Raw genomic sequence first — 21,336 nt, 5'->3', positions numbered from 1 at the left:
GGCCACAAACCAGCCTCTGTGCGAGCCATCAACTGCTCTAACGACGGGGCCAGGCTCAAACACCTCCCCCTCCGCCCGGGACACCTTCCACTCACATCCACTTCACACTAACCTCCTCTCTGCCTCAATTCCTCAAAAACCTGTTCCCTCAGGGTTGGACTGCCTCATCACAAGCAAGTTGGAAGCATTGGGACAGAATGTAATGGTTTGCAAAACAGAACACAGCAAAAATGATATAATTTGTGGGTCAACCTCAATATTATTTAATAATCAAGAAGGCTGACTCTGACTCTCTAAGATAATAAAACTCAGGGAGTCAGTCTATGAGAAGCAACGAAAGGCAGAGGCTGTCTATGCATTTTCATGGAGGTGACTTGCTTAGCTTGTGGGGCAATAACGACACCTGTGACGACAGAGGGTCAATGAGAAAGACTTGAGTCACCAGTCAGCTAAGGAGTAGACCGATCTGCATGTGGGCAGACACACACAGACTCACACAAGAACGCACACCCGTAGACACAGACGTGCACGTACGCTGTGCCGCTTGTCTTTGACTCCGCACTACAAATGGAGCCGCAACAGACAGGGTGGGGGACCGGCGGCGTGAATCACCTTTGCATCACCCCACCGGGAAAGAAGAGTTTGACACAAGTCAACAAAGAGAAGGAGTCAATGTTTGCTTCATCTACAAACATCGCACTTAAACAACATATCTACGCCTGTAAATAATCAAGTCAGTTAACACCTGGAGATCTCTGAGTAAATAATCCGCATCACATGCTGCTTCAAATGACCTACATTTATTAATTTATGTTTTAATATTTATTATATTTGTGGCATTATATATGATAGTGTGACATTGTATTATGTTTTCTTTAACATCAAAATCTGTTGAAGCTGTTTGCTTTTTATGAGACCTGGTGTAACCTTGAAACCAGTAGCTTTGATCTAATCATGGAGGTTCATCAGATTACAAAGAAAACATTGTCATAGAAACCTTGGTACAAACAGGGCAATTGTTTGTCAGAACAAAGAAAGAGCTAATGTGTTATTTTGATACTTCAGTAAAACAAGCAAACACCGTCTGTGCCTTCATTTAATGCCATTTTAGGAGCTCGGCCGGCGAGGAAGTATCTCAGGTGATGGACTGATCCACCCCGAAACCACACGTTCGCCTTTTGTCTTCTTCTCAACTCTCACTTCTGGTTAAGTCGAAGTTTATAACTGTAGTATAATCTCCTCGCCTTTCAAAACAAAACTCTTTAACAGTTACACAAACACACACACCTCATCAGGGCCTGTTTGACAGCTCCTTCACAATACACTGTGGAGCTGTGCTGGCACGGCCTAGCATGAGGGATGGGCTGAAGCAAGGTTTATGACTGTGCTGACGTCAATGGCATAATTCAAATACTTAACCAGGCTGCACGCTTCCAGCCCTCTGGATCCTCTGCTCTGGCTGTGAGCCTGGAAAGCCTGACATGGACTAGTTCTGTGGAGCAGAGAAGCTGCTGCAGACGGGAGTGGAGCGGACTGGCCACAAGGAAAATCTGTTTATCATTGCTAGAAATGTATGACAAAATAGGCTGATGATACAATACCTCACCAATTTTATATCATTTTAAAAACACAGCACTACTACTAATACTGTGACTTCTAATGATTAAATTATTGCGCCACAAACTAAGCAACAAGTGACTAAACATCAGCATTTTGAGTACATTGCATAGACCTGCACAATGTCACATGCGGGTGATTCTGTTTGTCTGTTTGCTGCCACATTAACCTGCTTCGGATTAGTCTGTCATTATTTGTCTTTCACGACATGTTTACTCAGAGAAACAAAAGATAGATGAGTAATGACTGCTGTGTAGGGGGCCACACCCTGGATGGTTCGTGCACAAGGCATCAGAATCTTAAATTTCAAGTAAAAGAATGTGTATGCAGTCGCTTGCCTGAATCAATTTGCTACTATTCTGCCCAGACTGATCTACAGCAGTGTCTTGGGAAATGACTCATTGAGCAGGTGATGCGTTCATCCGTCAAAGAAAAAAAAACATCTGTTCTCAAAAACAGTGACGACAAACATGAGAAAAAAGACAGAAACACAATCTAATGTCAACATCTAAGTCTATCCGCAGTCTGATGATTTAACCTTTGGACACAATGACTGTGTCAGGAAAGTTTTGATTCCAAATGCTCAAAGCAATTTTACACGGAAGGTCCCGAATGGAATATGTAATGGAAAAACTTTGTAACCCAACATTAATTCACAGGTTATGGTTTAGACGCACACAACCATGTGTCCCAACAAGAATAACAACAGTTCTCTCATTGTACACACACACACACACACACACACACACACACACACACACACACACACACACACACACACACACACACACACACACACACTGGGCCTACTATCTACAATGCGCATCTAAATGGATCATTTGGGGGAATTTCCCTCTTCCCTCATTTCTTGCTAAGTGCATGCCAAAAATTGGTATTGGTGCATTAAATTCAAGCTTAGCAAAAGGACTGATGGAAACACTGCTACTGTAGGTATGAATGTTACACCAGTTAGTGGCTAACAAGTTCTAACAAGTGTAACACTGTGGTTTTACAATATATATGCTTGGTCTGAGAATTGGGGCTAAACAATGATCATATTCAAGCAAACTGTTTTTCAGATAAGCATTCCATATATCACTGTTGTACTGGACAGAACAAAAATACTAATTACGTTGCCAAGAAAAGCCGACCTGAGGGACTCTGGCTATATTTCAACATGGATCGAAAAATTGCCAAGATCATAGTCACATCAAACAAAGGGAAGGAACTGAACAAGCAGTACACTCCAGAGCCTCATCTGTGACAATAATGCCATCATAGATTCACCTAAAGCTATTGACAGCTGAAGGCATAATTTTGAAGTCCTACAGTACTCATCAGGCACAATACAGAGCAAAAGCCTATAATCTGAACCAGTTGGGGCCCAGCGGGCTCTCTGCAGGCTGCTGCAAACACAGGACTGTGTCTGACGGGGTCAGAATGGTTTGTAGAGCATTAACTGCAAACTCACCCTCATGCTACACCATGTTTAATAGCCTGCAGTGACGCCTTTGGAGCTGAGCTGGTTTTTAGTATACCCCCTACATTTCTCCCCGTCGCTGTGGTCACGTTCCTGATTTTTGTTTATTTAGTTCAACTTAACCTGTTTTCTGCCTCCCTCAGATTGCCTCTGATTAAAACGGTTAGAAACCTATGACGTCTTTCTGTGACCTTTGATGTGTTTTTTTTCCTATCGCACTCCCCTCTCCAATCTGGCCGATCTGTCACACTTTCTTAAAGTCACTGTGCCTTTGTGCCGATTGAACCCGTCATCTTCCTACAGGAATTCACACGGCTCTCTCTTGACTTCTCGTGTGTTTTACTCTGTGTCCTTTTCACTTCCCTTTAGAACCTACAGACGTCCAACTCATTATCACTGCACCTTTTACGGCAAAAGAGTTGATGAAAATGACACTGAGCAGCACAAGAGAGGATACAAAGGCATCTTAATGATATTAATTGTTGTGGTCACCTTGAACCAGCACTATTATTTAATGGCAGGTGTACTGCATGCACCCTTTATGGTTAGCAAAAGCTGATGACAGTGACATTGTTGCGTATGCGGGCCTGGTTGTTTTCAAGGTAAGAAAACAATAACTACAGCAATTATGATGTTTCAAAAAAAATGAAAAAATAGGTTGTTTCCTTGTTCTATCTCCTCCAGTGCGTCATGACGAACAACAATGACATGGTTTCACTTGTCAGCAATTACTTCAGGTCAAGGTTTCTGAGAAGTGTAGAGGAGGAGGAGGAGGGACAGTAAGAGATTCACACTTGTCTTGTTATTTTTTCCTGCCACGGGACGCTCCTAGCAGGCCATCTGTGCTCATAGGAAGTGAAGAATACCCGTGTGCACGCTGTGCTGACGTCAATCGGGCTTGAAGAACCAGTGCAGCAGGAACCGATGCCCCCACTTCCCTCCTCCCCTTCTCTCGCTTGTCCTCTCCCTCCTTCACATCTACCTGATCTGACTCTACTATTGAATCTCACTCTGTGTCTTTGTTCTGTTTCACCTGTTACAGTATATTGAAATGATATTTTGTTATGACCTCCAAAGATTTTAGTTCTGTTCTACTCTAAACTTTTATTACAGATATTTTCCCAAGGAACGGTTGTTCTACGGACCATGAAATTAACCTAATTAAGCAGAAAACAGCATGCAAATGCTTACTCCCTATGGGTGTTTGCTTACTGTACAGCTACAGCACGGAAAAGATTTACTGAATGACAGCAGAGTTTAGTGCTTCATAAACGTAATACAGACTGCAAATAGTGACGGGGCACCTAGTATTGTTCTATTTGTGCATCATACTCTATATTATCTTATCTGTAATAAATCTGTGTAAACTACTGTCCCCCAACCAGCAGCCATTTGGCTTCTCAGAACAAAGACCACAACACCCAAACTGCAGAATTGCATTTCGCTGCACACATGTCATATCTTTTCACATTTCCTAGAAGCATGACTTCAGATAAGGGTGCATTTAAGCTCTCCCCGTCATATGCTGGTAAGAATGATGCTACTTACCGGAAAGACAGACTTTGGTGACAGAGGGCTGGCTTGCAGCAGGAGAACGCCTGCAATCAGAAAAAAGCGCAAACTATTAAAAACTTATGTACCGCAAATGGATGCATTACTTCTTTTGTCTTTTTCAACAGCTGGTGCCGTTGTTGCCACATCACAGACACTAAACAGATGGTCCCGCAGTTCTTTGAACTTGTGATGGGTCAAGTCCTTCTACTGTGTAAGTGTCACGTCTGATCTAGTTTTGGTTCGCTATGACCCCTCTCTCTAAGGTTGTATTGACTGTGTACACATCCAGCAAATCTGAAGCAACTGCAGCTGCAGCGGTGTCCCAATTTTGTGCCCAGAGGAGGCATTTATGTTATAAAGCAATAACAGATGCCATCCTCTGCCATTAAATAATTACAGATATTGTAGAACTTACAAACGCCAAGTTTTGTCTGTTTAAAATTCAATAATTTGGGCATTTATGTCCCAAATTGTATACAGTAGCTGGGCTGGATAATGTCTAGACCAGAAGCACTGTTTTACCATGAATGGTTCACTCATGGTGCGTAGGAAGGTTTTAAGGAACTAGCGCCCCCCTATGAGACACATTGGCATCTAAGCCTAAGTTTCTATTAACAAACAAACACAGAAAGCATAATTTATTTTCATTGTGGAGCTAAATACATCCTAAAGCCTTCAAAATATGTAGGCAGATATTATAGTGCAATATTTAAATAACTTACTTATTAGATACACATTGTACATTTGTTAATGTGGTGAAGTTGTTCCTTACAGTCCGAAGGCTGGCCAGAACCTAAAAAAGGTTCAAAATGGATGGAAGATGAGAAAATTAAATGACATGCTACTCTAGATCAAGAATACAAAACAATTTAATAATCATTATTATATTTTACATTATTATATTATTTTATATTTTTGAGTTATATTTATACTTGTTGAGGATTGAGAAGAATCATATTCCTCAATTTGCATGTAAGAAACAGTTCAACTTATGAACATCAGCAAGCAGATTTATGGCGCATAATACTGAACCAACAGTTCCTCCAACACACCTCCAACACTAGTTTCAAATCATACTGGAAGCTTAATAAAAAGCCTTAGTTTATTTAGGTTTAAATACTTTGCAATTTTTTACACTTTTTAATAAATAAAAAATGAGTTCATGAAAAATTCTATTTTTAACCACCCTTAAATTTAAATACATCTGTGACAACAGAAAATATTTATGTTGAAGGTTTTTGATGTATACAGTAAGTATTTTATGTTTATAGTCTATCTGTATTTAATGCATCAATACAGAACAATATCCCTTGGTATAATCTTTTAAAATGATTTAACATACTGGCTAATTTCATTTTCTCAATTACTGAACATAAATGAGGCTAAAACTAGCTGCTGTAAATTTTGATGACCACTAGATGTCAGCGTAAGAAAGTGAGTACTTTCTTGCACAGATTTTTAGGGTGTCCCTTTCTCTTACCTGGGCAAATGGCGTCACTATCATGTCTTCTCCATGTCTGAAATGAAAAAAGCAAAACAATAAAGTCACATAAAGTCACACATTCATTAATAAATGTAATATTTCAGAAGGCTGCGACACAACCAACTCACAGTTCTCCAACAATAGAGGAGTTTCGAGACAGTGACTTTGGTGACAGTTCATAGTCACTGTCAGACCTGTAGAGGAACGACTCTCTGCGCTGGCCATGACTGGCCAAGTTCGGATGCAGAACCAGACCTGAACCAGGGGATGCCTGCGGGTCCAAGGGACTGCAGCACAACGATGGACCATTTTCCACTTCGAAGCTGAAAGAAGACAGAAAAAACAGGGAACAGTTAATAGCCTTTACTACAGTAAATCAGTCACCCTTATCAGAGTTCTAGGAAAAAAGTTGTTATCGTTTAAACAGATTTTTAAATCGTTGTCATCATTATGAACTGAGCAATAGGCTGCCACTAAGTACTGACTCACGCAACATTCACAAATCCCAAGCAGGAAAGAGATGGCTGCATAATCCCTAAAATGATTACTCACTCAACCATCCATCCACGGCCTACAAAACAAAAATATTGTGCTCATTAAATAAGTATGCTTTGCTGGTCAGTGAGCGGAGAGGTTGTTTTATTGAAGGGCGCCGGTTTACTGTGCTCTACACTTGTGTTCGGTAGCAAAAACCTGGCTTCTATGATATAATGTTTATTATTTATTGCTGCACTCAAGCATAACATTTTTAAAAATAAATATTATACACTTACCTGCCACTAGAATGAAGATGGAAGGTATAGCAGCTAATACTTTTGATAATTTGCAATCAAAAAGGGAAACCTTTTATATGTAAACATAATATAAACATTTATAATCCTTTCATTCAGAATGATTACTGATGCCCCAAAGGAACGTTGCACCAGATGCATAGACCAATATAATCCGTTTGTCTCTATGGTGGGGCGACAGGAGGAGGGAACAATTTATTGTGTAACCAGATGATCAGGTCAAGTGGACTAGACTTTAGAGGTGAAAGGTCAAGGTAACAGTACCCCACGCAAACAAACAACAGCTGTCGCAAACCATAAAAAATAAATAACTATCACTACATCCAGTTTAGTAGTTACATATTAAAATTGTAGTAGTATGTGTAGTAGTGTATTTTTAAGAAGCAACAAACACACCCAGTACTCCGCTCTGCATTTAGCCCCCACCTGTGCAATTTCTGCTCCATGTGGGATTAACTAGGCACATATTCCATGGAGACACACTCACCCCACACCTCTGCCAGACAGATCAGATTAATGGCAACTGGGCACACACTGATTAAACACATGCATAAACTCTAACTGTCTCACGATGCTTTGTGTGACACAGCATTAGCAGAAAGCTTAAACTACAGCACATGTTCAACTGACAGGCTGAAACCACTGTGTTAAAGAAACTACCGTAACTTTAGGAATAGGTTAAAATCTTTAAAGTTACCATTTAATTCACAATCAAACTAAAACATTGGCACGAGTGGAAAGAACACACACAAGCCTCAAGATATGAAATAGTTAGTAGTGAGGATCAGATTTGTTAAAATACAAAGAAGTGTTCCAACGATCACCTGGGAGCCGATAGGTGTGCTCTACCGACCACTTCCTCGCTGAAGTCAAAGTGCCCAACTCTGCACCTAGGGGACCGCCGAACCATTCTTCTCTCCATTTCACCTCCTCCCTTGTCGTCAAGCAACCGAAACGCTGATGCTGCTCACTCAATCCCATGCGCATACACAATCTGAAAGGCTCCCGTTCTGTTCAGTAACAAGCCTGTGCTGGAACAAGGTACCGCAGGCTTGGCAGACATGAAGAGGCAGAGCTGGTCTGGAACACAGGGAGCGTACTCGCTGTTTATCTGACCGTCTGCTCCTCTTTCCTCTATATTAAACCACTGCAGATTAGTCAGGGCACTCATCATCCCACCCGCCCTTCCGTTGGCCACCTACAGTACAATGTCCTTTAAAAGCTAGAAGTTATCATAAAATTGCGGTAGTATCCAAAAAAAGCTGCTTTATTAGTTTGTAAACTTCAAGACCCACGAATGATATGAGAGTGAAAATCTGTGTGTTTAATACTCTTTTGTAGCTTCACATTTTCCAGTCAATATTGTTATTGTAGCACATGACACAGCATTAATAATAAAAAGCTGTACATTCAACAGAATGTCAGGTTGTATATACAGCATTGCTCCCAGGACCTTAGGTTAACAGTGAAACTCCATGAGCAGACTGTGTGACATTAAAAGGCCGGAGATGAACCAGAGGACGAAGAGGAGGTCGGCCAACAGAAGGATTTTAACATTAAAGGCTTGATCTTAAACATTTTAAATAAATAAAGGAAACATCGAAATGTACCAGCATGTGTCTGGAAATTATCTGTATCAAATATATACAAAGAAACTGTCTTTTGGTAATTGTGCCACAGTTACTTTTGTATTCTATTCAACCAATATGAACTCCTTCTGTCTTTTTCTTTTGATTTCTTTCTCTTTTGAGTTCAAAGACAAAGACACATCTATTGCAGAGCTACTGAGATAAATCTGATTGGATTGGATTCAAGGATCTGTAAATAGCCCTGACTCGACTGATCTCTGTGCAGACTGGACTTACAGTGAGACTATATTTTCCGCCAACCAACTCGTAAATTTTCTGGACAGTAATTCACTCAAAACATGGAACATTTTTTCTAGTCACTTAAAATAAACTACTGCCTAATAAGGGCATGCAGAACTAAAGCACTAGCTCTTATACACAATAATAAATAAACAGAGCAAACAAATAAAGCCAACCAGTAAAGAAGCCGCTTGCATTTCATCTACCACATCCATTGCTTGCTCATGACCTGCCTGTGAAAGCCTATTGGAGCGAGTCCAAGATCTCACTAACATCACCGTGCACACACAAAAGTCAGCATCCTACAGTTACATAAAATAAACAAAGCAAAGTAAAGGTTTCCCAGGTCTTGACCATTATTCCAGATAAGCACAGGCCAGGCTTCTAAGAAAGCATGAATGCTTCAGATATGAAAGTAACGGGAGAGCTGATTCGCAACAGCCCATAATAACATGTACAGTAATTTAGACAGGTGAGTCACAGATGTTCAAAGACAAAATGCAAATTACACTGTTTTTTTCCCATTTACATGCAAAGTCATAGTTATTGTTTAAAAGCAATTTCATATATCTTTCACTGACTGCTGCCCTCGAACAGATGTCTACTGTGATTTGTCTTAAAAAAGACCTAACAATAACTAATGTGCCCAATTATTTTGTACCATCTGACGCCTTAGAAATTAATACAAATTGTGTTACTCCCCAAACGGCAGGGTTATTTTTTTCATTACTGTTAAGGAACTAAATGTCACTGCCAACTTTGCAACTCACTTGAATATCTAAAGTTGAAGCAACCGTAGCTTGAAGCCATATTTTGTCTTATGATACGTCAGCATCACTTGGTTTGTCTCACTGCTTTTCTGAGACTCACCTGTCAGGATCCGCTTGTGTGATGTCGATGCGGGGAAGTGAGGCGATGGGCAGGCTTGTGGGTCTGGTCCGGGTCACTGGATCTTCCTCGGGTGTGAGTGGCCGGCCCCTGTCCCTCTCTTTTTCTGCTTGTCGCCAGGACAGTGGCGGCAGCTGCAGGTTGCCAGAAAACCGCCTGTGGACCTTGCACACATCTGCTCCGAGGGTGCTGCCAGTGGGAAGTTGTCCCAGCGAGGGTTCCTTATTTTCCTGAGGGTAGTAAAAGACTAAAGTTACAGTGAATCACTGGGTCACACGACTGGCGTGAAAGACACATTTCACAAATATCTGTAGCATTCTAGAGTGGCTCAAAGAAATATTCACGCTCTTCAAACAAAGACATCAACAAAATGCATAAAGGCATATTTCAGGCCACTTGTCACATGAGTTGCCAATTGAAGATGTGTTGATTATAAATTGTGTTTAATGTGTCTGGCTGAGTGTGAGGGTTCCGCTAAGGAGCCCTGGGTGCTCTGCTCTAATGACGGGTTATAAACAAGCCGGGGCACTGAGGAAACAGAGGCAGCCTGCTAGAGCAGAGCTCATTCTGCATACATCACCCTCCACTTTATGTTCACTGGATACGAGTGTAAATGAAACACGCCGACAGGTTTCTAATGAACAGGAGGGAATGGAAGGCACAACGACGCCGCAGGGGAAATTGAGGATCGAGGAATTCCTAGAACGTGGCCGTGGCAAACGAGAAATCACTTGCTTCTTTTATGTGCATATGTGTGTTTGTGTGTGTGGTGAATGAAACTAGAGGGAAATTATTTGTGTATAAGAAAGTGGTTAAAAGTGAGCAAAAGTGCAAAGTGAGAAAAAGTGAAGTCACAATCTGACTTGTGCTGTATATATATTGTAGCAAGTCCCATGCTAACATTTTTATATGGACATTAATAAAACATTTCAGCTTGGCATTTCTGTTCTGCAGGTCACAAATCCTCACAGTTTTACATCCAGTAACTACTACTCCAACATATTAGACTCCAAAAGATACAAAAAAAACATAGGCCTCTATAAAAAGACATGCCTCTAGTAAAAATCTAAATCGTGACCAGTAGCATCTCCCAAGCTTGGTCTAAAGTCAAAGCACCACTGTGAGAACACATGCACATCTATTTTGTCCAGGTGATGCGTCCAAGGATCAGTAACTGTGAGTTATAGCTTCCAGGGTCACTGGCGACACTGTCATCTTTTTCTATAAAATGTATTTTATTGGATTAGAGATGATTAAAGTCCGGTTCAGATATCCTCCCTGAAAGTCGTGAGAGATGAAAGGCCAAAGGGAAAAGATGACCAAATGCAAAGAAATGACAGACAAATGAAGGCAAATGAAATTATCAGAGAGAAGGGCAACTGAGATCAAGGAACCCAACGTATAAAGAACATAAACATCAAGAATGAGTCAGCCCAGCTTCTCTTAGCAGTCAAAGTAAAAGACAGAAAATAGAAAAATCACCCATAATAACCAAGAAAGTTTCTGAATGAGAGGAAGACAGAGAAACGACAGACACAGTAAACACAGATCTGCTGACTCCCCTCCTCCTCCTCCTCCTTCTAGGAAAGGTAATTTGTCTGATTTATTGTGCCAGTGTCTGTCTTTTTCAGACACATTCTTTCCGTCCCCGGGGAACAGGGGAACATTTAATTTGACAAAACACAATTCTGTGTGGACAACTCTGATCGGGAATTGTTCCCAATTACACAGTCGCACCAGTCGAACTGATGTTACACGCAGCGATCTAAATAGTTTCTTGTCAATATGTCACAGCAGGACCGCTGTTTCACATTCAAATTAGTTATCAATTGTGTATTGATTGCCTCTTGGACATGCAATTATACTGTCATTGAACTGTTGTCCATGGCCCAAATGGTGAAAGGAAGAGGAAGCGATCCTGATTTATTTAGTGTATTCCTGTATATACAGTAAGACAGGGGGCAGATGTAGTTAATTTTAGAGTTCAAAACCTGACGTATATAACGTGATCATAAAAGGACAGGAGCTGTAATGAAAGCAAAGCTGTGAGTGTGAAACTGAGGCAGCCCAGTTTCCAGAGGTGGAGCGGCTCGTTCCCCCAGGAGATGAAAGGCTGTCCTTGGCTACAGAGCCCAAACAACGCCAGCGTTCCCTGGAACACGTTCAAATAGGTGTTTGATAAAGGTGTTCTCCATGAGACAGTTTTAAGGGTGAAGACATACTGTGTTCAACACACTTGAGCACAGGGAAACGAAAGCTTATGCCTAAGTAAGTATCGTGCTACAGAGTTAATTGGCACTAAGAGACGTGGTGTGGAGCAGCATTTGGTGAAGTTAAAACTAATTGTTATTTTGTGTCAGTTTACTATATTCTACATTATTGATGTCAGCCCTTAAGTGCTTCTACAGACACTGAGATCAATAATAAAAAATAAGTCCAGCTCAACTGTTTTATTCCTGCCCAGGTTTGCTATATTACTGATTTTAATTCAATTTCTAAGATATGTTACAGTAATGGAAAAGCGACGAGGGCAGTCGCAGACGGAAAAGTTCACTCAACCACGACTGAGCTCCTGCTGGATAATGTTAACGTGAATGATCTGGCTCCAGTGCCTAGTCATAAACAGCGACAGGACTGAGCAGAAACAGATGGGCCTCTCTGTCAGATCTCTGTCCTTCATCCCCTTATCCATGTTTCCATCTAGTCTTCGCCCTAAATGTCTCCCGGTGTGAATGGCTTTTAACACCTCTTCCTGCTCTGCCGCCTTCTCGTAAACTCCCCATCCCTCCCTCCACTCCATCATCATAATTGTGTCCTGCTTGCACAACACGGTGTCCTTCACCCCCCATCTCTGCTCCACACACACCATTCACTCTCTGCATCGTGTCCTGCCAGATAGCGGTCTGTTGTGTACAGTACAGTCATCTGTTTATGAGTCACCAAGCACCCCACAGACATACTGCACCTCACTGCCTCATTGTATTCCCTCTAGAGCTCACTGTATATTTGTTCAGGATGAACCTCAGGGAAAGCTAATGTTACAGAATCTACAGTAACTGTGCAAAGTGCAGAATAAGGCTGTAAACTTTGGAGGAGAGATGGAGAATTTCAGATAAAAAGAAATCACGAGTTGCCGCGTGAGGAGCGGCTGGATGGATTCACGGCTGCACAGATGGATGGGTGGAAAAATCGATACTTACATCGCCTGGTGTAACTCCATGAGCACTCCTGCTTTTCTTCATCCTGAGAGATGCTCAGCGTGTGCCTGATCTGCTCTCAGAAAATGCAGCTCTTCCTGCTTCTGCTCTGGGCAGCCTCACCGATACGCCTGCACATGGGAGGCAGAGAGGAAGGGGGGAGTGAGGATAAACTAACCAGTTTGAAAACTTCTTTCGCCTTTGTCAGGCTTACGTTGTTTTTTGATTTCCGTTCAGTTTTTGTTACATACTGAATTACACAGTTCTAATAAAAGCGCAAACATTACAAGGACGATTACATTTTCTCATCTTACAAAAACATACAGTGAAATGTATTAAAATGATGCTAACATGCTTCTGAAACACTTGAATTCTTTCATAGCGTTGCCACACACAAAACATGCCAGTTGATCATATCAGTATTAAACTGATAAAACCTAATTGTCCTAACATACAATACATGTGATAGTGTGAATGGTGACCAAATACCCACAAACCTCAGCTTTAGATAAACCTGTTACAGTTCCCTGTAACTTAGAAAAGACCAGGAACCCTCAATGCTGAACATTTCACCCAAAGCACTGCTCTGCCTGAAGTCTAAGTCTAAACCCCAGTTGTCAACACCTAACAGAGCATACGGTCTGTAACTGACACCTTCCAGCTGCCAAAAATAAATAGATACACAGAAAAAAATGAAGCCTCCTTTCATCCTGGTAAACATTCTATCAGATATGCTGCAGCGCATGGATGGAGGACTTTAAGTCCTCCTGCAGTGAAGGCAGCGACTGTACACTCATCAATTAGAGTGACGGCAGCTGAGGGAAAACCACCAACGGGCAGACATGAGTGAGTAATCTATGTGACAGAAATGAATCGATATTTTCCATGCCTCTATCGATTCCCTCTCCGACTCTGCCAAATTACCCCACATCTGACAGGCACTGTGTCCATGTCCGTGTAGCAAGTCAGCGTTGCACTGCTGGTGATTCAAGTCAAGTCAAGTGCCATTAAAAGAGTAGTTTTTTTAGTTGCACAAACACTAAGCAACTTAGCTGCAGCTTTCACAAACTCACATTTTAATTGGCAGCTTCCTGCTGTGCAAAATGTTTCTCATTCAATTCACAGTGATAAGAAGTTTTCATATGGTACAGTATAAAAAGATATTCTATTTATTTATTTATTTGTAAAGATGAATACAGGATCTTTGTATGAAATGCCCACATTCTATAGGATAATAGGATAGTGTTTTTAATTATGAGTAGATTTATTAGTGTTATATAATAAAATAACAAGACAATAAAGGAACATATATAACTGACCACTATCTTCGTCCAGTCATTTTCTGGTAATGTTTATTCTCTGCTGTCAGGGCTCTGGGTTCTGTCAATACATGCAAAGCCATTACTCCGGAGAGCATTTAAACCTAAAACCCAAATGACCAATCAATTACAAGAAGATCACTGAACAGAAGGCAGTGGATTCAAAGTGTCTCACTTTAACAGACTGCTGCCTCCACTTCAGGGAGGAACAAGCTGCAGTGACCCCTCATCCTTGTAATCTTGGGAATAACTTGTTCCCATGTTGGTCCCTGTGGCTCTGAACATAATTGGTTGCTGATGTAAAGCAGGCATTAGAATGCCTGGTCATGGGGCACTGCTCAAGATGCTGATTGTAAGGGGAACACATAGATTCATTTGCTGGGCCTTATATCACTGTTACAACAGGGAACAAAAAAATGACACTAGTCTACAACACAAAGATCATGAGCAAACTTCCAGGCTTTTTATTCCTTCTAATAAAGTACTGTAAGTATGAGCATGTGCCCTCTGGACACAATGAAAAGAAAAGGCTCTACAGCCAATTGTCTCTACCATCTTATTAAAAACAGCAACAGCATTCAAGTCAGTAGTAACAATAGTGCCAAACATCCGTCCATTAACTCGTCCTTGGGAGCGAGGTTGTGTTGCTGCAGCAAATCCCAGCTGTCACTGGATGAGAGGCACTGGGGGGTGTCCAGGTGTATTTTCACTGCAACCAGTGTTGTGTGTTTGTATATACAGTATATATATCTATATATATATATAGATATATATATACATCATATTATTACAAGTGAGCATAACACATTGTGCCTTGAGGCTCCTTCGGTGCCACAGAAGCTGTCTTTGTGTGGGTGTGTGACATCTACTGACTCACTGTGCACAGCTGTCCATTGTGCTACACACTGTGACATACAGTTCTGTAGACTGACGAGTAGCAAGGTAGTCGCTGACCTCTGTGAAACACGTTTACTGCACAATGTAATGAAAACACTGCAAGTTATCTGTTTGCCACATGCTGTGACGGTATTTACTGTATATACGGTACTAGATATGTCCTTGAGGTCCAATGAAGACAGAGGATGAAGTGGTGGGTTTAATTTGACTTGGGTTCTTACAAACACAGGGCACAAGGGAAGAACAGGTCACTTGTGTCGTAATTTACGACACAAGTCGTTTTAATCTCAGGTTCACTCCTGCAGGCAGTCACGGGCACTTAATGTACATGTGTGTGGACTGCAGTAAATCACAGCGCCAGTTGAAAAGTCACATAACGTCACACGAATCAGCTTTTTTTTTACTCTTACATAAAGCAACCAACCAAAACTGCACTTGTCTATAAAAATGCCTTTAACTTACCAAACCTCGAGCTGTTCAGCGATACATGAATCTAGACTTCTTGCAAGACGTCAAATGCTCGCCAAATCGCGAGCGCTAAATGGAGAAGTGAGCAGCGCTGGTCACAAGATCAGACAGCTGCTGACAGGAAAACCCACAGGACCTGTTCAACCGCTGGTTCCGCCTACAGCTCTTCCATCAAAACCACCACCGCACCCATTTCATTCACACCTCAGGAACAGCTATTTCAATGCAAAGCATGTCCCCCAACTTGTCTATTATACCTGTTTAAACTGCCAGCCTCAGTCACTGACGCCCACTGTTCACAACTATACTTCTGTCTGGTAAATCGTCTCAGAAGTCTAAATTAATCTTTAAATCTTGACTGAAGCATGTTGATATTTTACTTTGTTGTGGGTTCGTATCTTGCATAAACTATTTTGCCAGAGGGAGATAAGAGAAAATGTTGGTCTTACACCTTTCTGCCTTCAGCTCACGCCCTAGAAACTTGTTTGAAACTTGCTTGTTTTTCATTTATAACACAATTACAAGGTTACTTGCACCGTGTTCACGCTGCCTATTCAAGGCAGCTTTTATGCATCAATTGCTGTGCTCTATGCAATGCACTAAAACTATGTCACTCTAACATATGACAATATCCATTTATCAGTTCTTCCCTAAACATGCTCAATACACACAGTGTGAATAAAAACTGAATGTCAAAGATGAATTGCTTCTGAAAGGTTGTAAAGTTTGAAAGCACATATTCTGTCTTCTAATCTTATCCATCCTTCCCACGCTGTTTGTGTGGGCACATCATACACACTACATCAAGCAGTTGTTGTACTAATGCAGGTAAGACAGTAAACACGTAAAATGACAGAATATTAATATATACATACAGTATATATAGTGGAGCAGATTCCCACAGAAATAAACTTTACAGATAGAACACATACTGTACAGAGAGGAGCTTGTTCAGGAGGTTGAGAAACAACAACCCGGTTTATGACAGCTGAAGGATGACCTCAGTGTGAAGGCCACATGCAGAGAACCCTCAACCCTACTGTATAGATGATGAGATGGAGGGAGGGACAGACTGGACAGACCAGACCATTTGAGCATGATGCCAATGTCCCACATGTCACAAGATAATTTTAGGTTTGGAGCCGTCACACCATGTGTTTGTCATATTGGCACTGTAAATAAAGTATCTCTGGTCACTAATCACACTCCTTAAATTTTAATTTAGCAACTGTAAAATAATATTAATAAATTCTCATGTTGTTTGAATAAACCAGACTTAACTGAAATTAAATAAAAAGATATATGTTGCTTTACACAGTCATCAACCTTTTGGCAATATTCAGCATTCAACACAGATGTTTTCCTCCAATTAGGTGAAAGAGATCATTATGCTTAATCCATTTTGGACATTTAGTGCTGTGCAACTAGGCTGAGATGCAGCCTAACAGGCGGTTTGAAAAGGAAATAAAAGTAATGAGCAGTAATTGGTGGCCGGGACACATGGTAACTATGACACTGGATGAGTCACTGCTTAATTGCAGTTGCTGAAAAGCCCGAAATTTAAGAAGAACTGGAACCCTGCCAAATCTAAGCACCCCCAGACCCCATATACCAATTACTATTACATAAAAAGCGTCCCATTGAAGTATTGTGATTGAAATACTGTCTGTGTCACCACTTCATCAGTTATCCATTGTGTATTCGAAACTTTCTATTGCCAGGTGCAGGTATAAAAGTTTAAACAGTGAAAAATAAAAGAAGGCCACCTCAGGGCCTTTGTTGATGTGCAAAGACAGTGTCAACATAGCTGTAAATCCTTTAGCTCACATGAGATAGATAGAAATTGAGTGGCCAAAGCAATATGACCCTCCACCCCCTGTGCACACAGAGTGTTTAATTCTACTCAGCTCTTAGGCAACAAGTTGAGCCTGTTCAACACTGTATTGTGGCTACAACAGTAAATTAGGTTAGATCATTATATTTGTCCATAAGAATCCATAGTAACACGTGTCACCAAATAGCCCATAACTGTTCAGAGACGTGTCCCACATAGTCACATTCAGAAGATGAAACTATCACATACAAAGGAAAATTTACCTTATTTCTTAAGCACTGTGAGTGAGGCTGTTGTGTGAACAGGTGGACGACTGAGACAAAGAGCTTTCGATTGCAATTTTTTGCATTGTAGTGTATGGATGACCAGACAGAGCAAAAATCTCAAACTACAAGATTACTTGTGCTCATACAGCTACCAACACAAGTAATAAATTAAACAATACAGGTTGCAGTGAACCATGAAATCCCCTCCCAGATGCTAAATACATGACGGAGTACTCACAGGTGGAACGTATCTTGAAGATGATTGGAAATACACGTCCGCAGGTTCTTGGACTGAAAGAAGACCAAGAATGTATGAATTACAACTTTACATGTCACATAACACTGTAAAAGGCTTGAATGAAATACTGGCATCCTTTTGCCCAGCAGAACCTATGTGAATGAAAACATTCACACACCTCTGCTCTGAAAAGGGCTATTTGTATTCTAAAGAATGGGAGCCACAAGAAGTGTAAAGGCTGCAGTATTCTTCCTCTTCACCCTAAGGATACAACACAACTGCGAAGAATGTCTAAATAATGACATTAAAATTGCAAGTGTTGTTTACCATCCAACACACAAATAATTGTGCCAACACACAATCTATGACTCTTCATCACGAACATTCCCTTAGTCAAAAAGTCTGTTTCATACAGGGTGTGTGCTTAACTTGAAATGTGCGACCTCAGTGTTCAACAATAGAAAAGGCACTATAGTAACTACATGGCCAGCAAAACCAGAGCAGCCAGAAACATTTAATTGTTTTTTTTATTTAACCTCATAGGTGTGACCTTAAGTTTAGCAAAGCCCTGTCCTCATAATTAGGATAATAAGAATTAAGACAAGTTAAACATTTGTTAAACAATGTTAGAGATAAAATTCAGTAAAGCTCGTAAGTGACAAGTATTCTGCAGTTACATTTTAACGCACAACCTTTACCTGGGTTCCTCTATTTACTAACACAGTGTGACATCTGGATGTTACATGATTTATTACAAAGAGATAAAAGCAGCTGGCCGAACAAACACAATAAAGCAATCAGAGAGATAGCAAACGCTGCGAGTGCCATTCTTAAAAAAGAAGAAGACGCTGGCAGCAAAACAGCTGGGACGCCACGCTACACAATCACAGTGCGAAATGACTGCATGCCCATGGCAAAAAATTCATATTGCAGACAGATAATAACCCAAACACAGTAACAATGTGGTTGAGCATGGAAGACGACACATAAAGCACAGTTCTGTTATTGACCAGACGCATTAGTAGCCACCAGAGGAAAATAACAAGCCTAACTAGTGCTGTTAATCTTCTTGAAGTCATTGCTGACCTTACTTGCCTCACACTTCATTGCTAAGTGGGCAAAGATTGATTATGTAAAGGCGTAGAAGAGGTATCGGTTTATAGAGCAAAGCGGCAGCCTGTTACATTTGCCTGTGTGCGTTGTGTACACACTGTTTACACCAATACATCACCCACAACTGTCCTAAGATTACGTTTAAATCAGATCCATCTCTGTTTACATTTAGGAACTGAACTGACCTGATTTATGTGTTTAAGCTAATTTGACTTTATCACAGTGGACTGCTTAAAATATTTATATATTAGAGTAATTGAGTAATATCCCAGTAGTATTGTGTAGTGTGTGTGTGTTTCAAGCTAAGCACACAGCTTACTACTGACCGAACTGAATAATTCAAAGACAGAGAGATATAAGAGAGATGCCCTAGAGCACAGAGAGGGTAAAAGCCAAGACAGGAAGCCTGGAGCTGTGTGACGTCACTTCAATCTAACCTGCTGTGCAGCTCAACATATAAAATAGCTCAGATTAGTCAAAGCTAAAATTATAAGTAAATTCTGCCCATTACTGGGCAGAAACGATAGTGTCGACAAAAGGCTGCGGAACATTAGTGGACTGTGGGACTAATAAAGGTCTATCTAACATTAAACGTAACACACTTACCGGTGGCTCTTCCCCACGCGCCGCGTCTGACAGTGAGTTACCTCCGGTTTCTCTGCTGCGCGACTGCAGCACGCGCCCCCTTTTTATGAGGCTCCGTTTGTGCGGTTCGCGCTCGTTCCCCCACCCGATCCGGGGAGCGTATTGATTGGCCCCCACGTTTACGCAAATCCTTCCGTCGACCAATGGCCGTGAGCGCGCGCTCTCAGCCTTCCCGCTCCCACTGCCGCCCGCTGTCCTGCGTCCGATTTTATTTCCAGTATGGATCCGTTTCCCCCGGTTCTTTAGTTTAATGAGGCTACAGCCCTGGGCGCTCTGTGTCTCATTGATTTCCCGATGCGTTTTAGTTCATCGCCTCTTTAAATAACAGTAATGAAACTTATCCGTATTGCATGTGTTTAATTAAAGCCTTATTTACAGTGTGTACAGGACACAGTAGTGAGGTGTTCATGCAGCAGATTGAGTACTGTAGCAAATAAAGCGACATAATAAAGTGTTATTGCAGCTAAATAGCAAAATGTCTTTTTTTAAATGTGTCTGCTTTGATGCGCAATTGTTGCCTTGTGAAGAGTTGTACTGCAAATGTTGCACTGGGTTTGTGCAGTATTGTGTTGTGCTAATGTGCATTAATGTTACTGCACAGTTCCCCTCTTTTTCACCCATCAGCACTGTGTTGCACAACATTACATGCTGTGTATGATTTCTTTGTAATATGCCCTGTTTTTTTCGCCTTTGTGGTTCCTCCTAACCCATATGTTGTGTTTGAAACTCTCATTTCACCCAAGTTGCAGTGGACCTCATATTAAAGTATCTCACCAGGACAACATGATGTTCTGTGTTTCACTGCTTATGTTGATGTGTTCAAGGCCACACTGAGCAGTGTAGTAGACTAATTTTGATGCCCTGGCTGTTGCCAGGCAACAGCTGTCCTGGAACCGAGATAAATGGGTGTCCCTGGGCTCTTTCTCTTTCTTCCTCTCCATCCTTACATTCATCTTTTTTCACATTGAATGCTGAGTATAAAAGCACTATGACTTCATGATGTTCTAGCAGTGCCGTGTACTTCCTTTAAGGTGTTGCATTAATAGTTTTTGGAGGCAGTGCAACTCCTGATTCCTTTGATCTCAGAGTCAGTGATGCAAGGTAGTTTTTTTCCTACAGTACCAGTCTATTAGCAAAGTACCAATGTTAGTAAAGCTCAATCCCCCAACTTTTGTGCTAAATATCTGGTTAAGACGTGGTTATATTTTGTTTTTATAAACCTAATCTTGCACATACTGTATCAGTCACAGTATTAATGAACTTCTACATGACACCCCTGGTAGTTAAATGTGACTATCTTCCACTGGAACCGTTACCAGTTTAAATATAATATTGGGACATCCATGCAGAAATTTAATGATATTAGGTGATATAACTTCTCTTGCTAACCTTTTATATGTTGATTGGAAAAAATAAATGTTCAAACCATAAAGTCAGTATATATTATACCTCCTATCTTCCACAAGTCTCCTTTATGAGTGCTTTTCACAGAGTGGAGCTGCTACAGCCGCTAACCTCTCTGTGGGATGCAAGTCCATCCATGCTGCATCTACCGCCTCACGAAATGCAATCACTGGAGGCGGGAAGCACAGATGTTTTTCACAGAAATAATTATTCATTTGCAGAGTGTGGGTTCCCTTTATTTCTGGAGGAAATGTGTGAAGCTTTATGTGGAAAC

At 41.1% G+C, this 21,336-nt stretch overlaps 1 protein-coding gene across 3 annotated transcripts in view; it reads right to left on the bottom strand.

The window, feature by feature from the left end:
* Window positions 1-19,708, bottom strand: part of LOC114844431 (cAMP-specific 3',5'-cyclic phosphodiesterase 4B-like) — a 32,823-nt gene extending 13,115 nt beyond the window's left edge. Inside the window, exons 1-8 of one of the 3 annotated variants that reach the window (XM_029131793.3) lie at window positions 19,620-19,708; window positions 17,901-17,953; window positions 12,882-13,009; window positions 9,664-9,911; window positions 6,263-6,457; window positions 6,132-6,168; window positions 5,374-5,444; window positions 4,646-4,695 (exon numbers count right to left, since the gene is read on the bottom strand). In XM_029131793.3, the coding sequence (XP_028987626.1) occupies window positions 4,646-4,695; window positions 5,374-5,444; window positions 6,132-6,168; window positions 6,263-6,457; window positions 9,664-9,911; window positions 12,882-12,923 (643 nt within the window). In that variant the 5' untranslated portion in view covers window positions 12,924-13,009; window positions 17,901-17,953; window positions 19,620-19,708. Of the gene's footprint in view, window positions 1-4,645; window positions 4,696-5,373; window positions 5,445-6,131; window positions 6,169-6,262; window positions 6,458-7,749; window positions 7,904-9,663; window positions 9,912-12,881; window positions 13,010-15,556; window positions 15,694-17,900; window positions 17,954-19,619 lie in introns of those variants that run through there. The other 2 variants (XM_029131794.3, XM_029131795.3) reach the window with 2 other exon arrangements.
* Between the last annotated feature and the right edge of the window lie 1,628 nt (window positions 19,709-21,336).

Source organism: Betta splendens, chromosome 17 (genome assembly GCF_900634795.4).
Source record: "Betta splendens chromosome 17, fBetSpl5.4, whole genome shotgun sequence".
NCBI lineage: Eukaryota > Metazoa > Chordata > Actinopteri > Anabantiformes > Osphronemidae > Betta > Betta splendens.
This window is presented reverse-complemented; position numbering and strand designations above follow the sequence as displayed.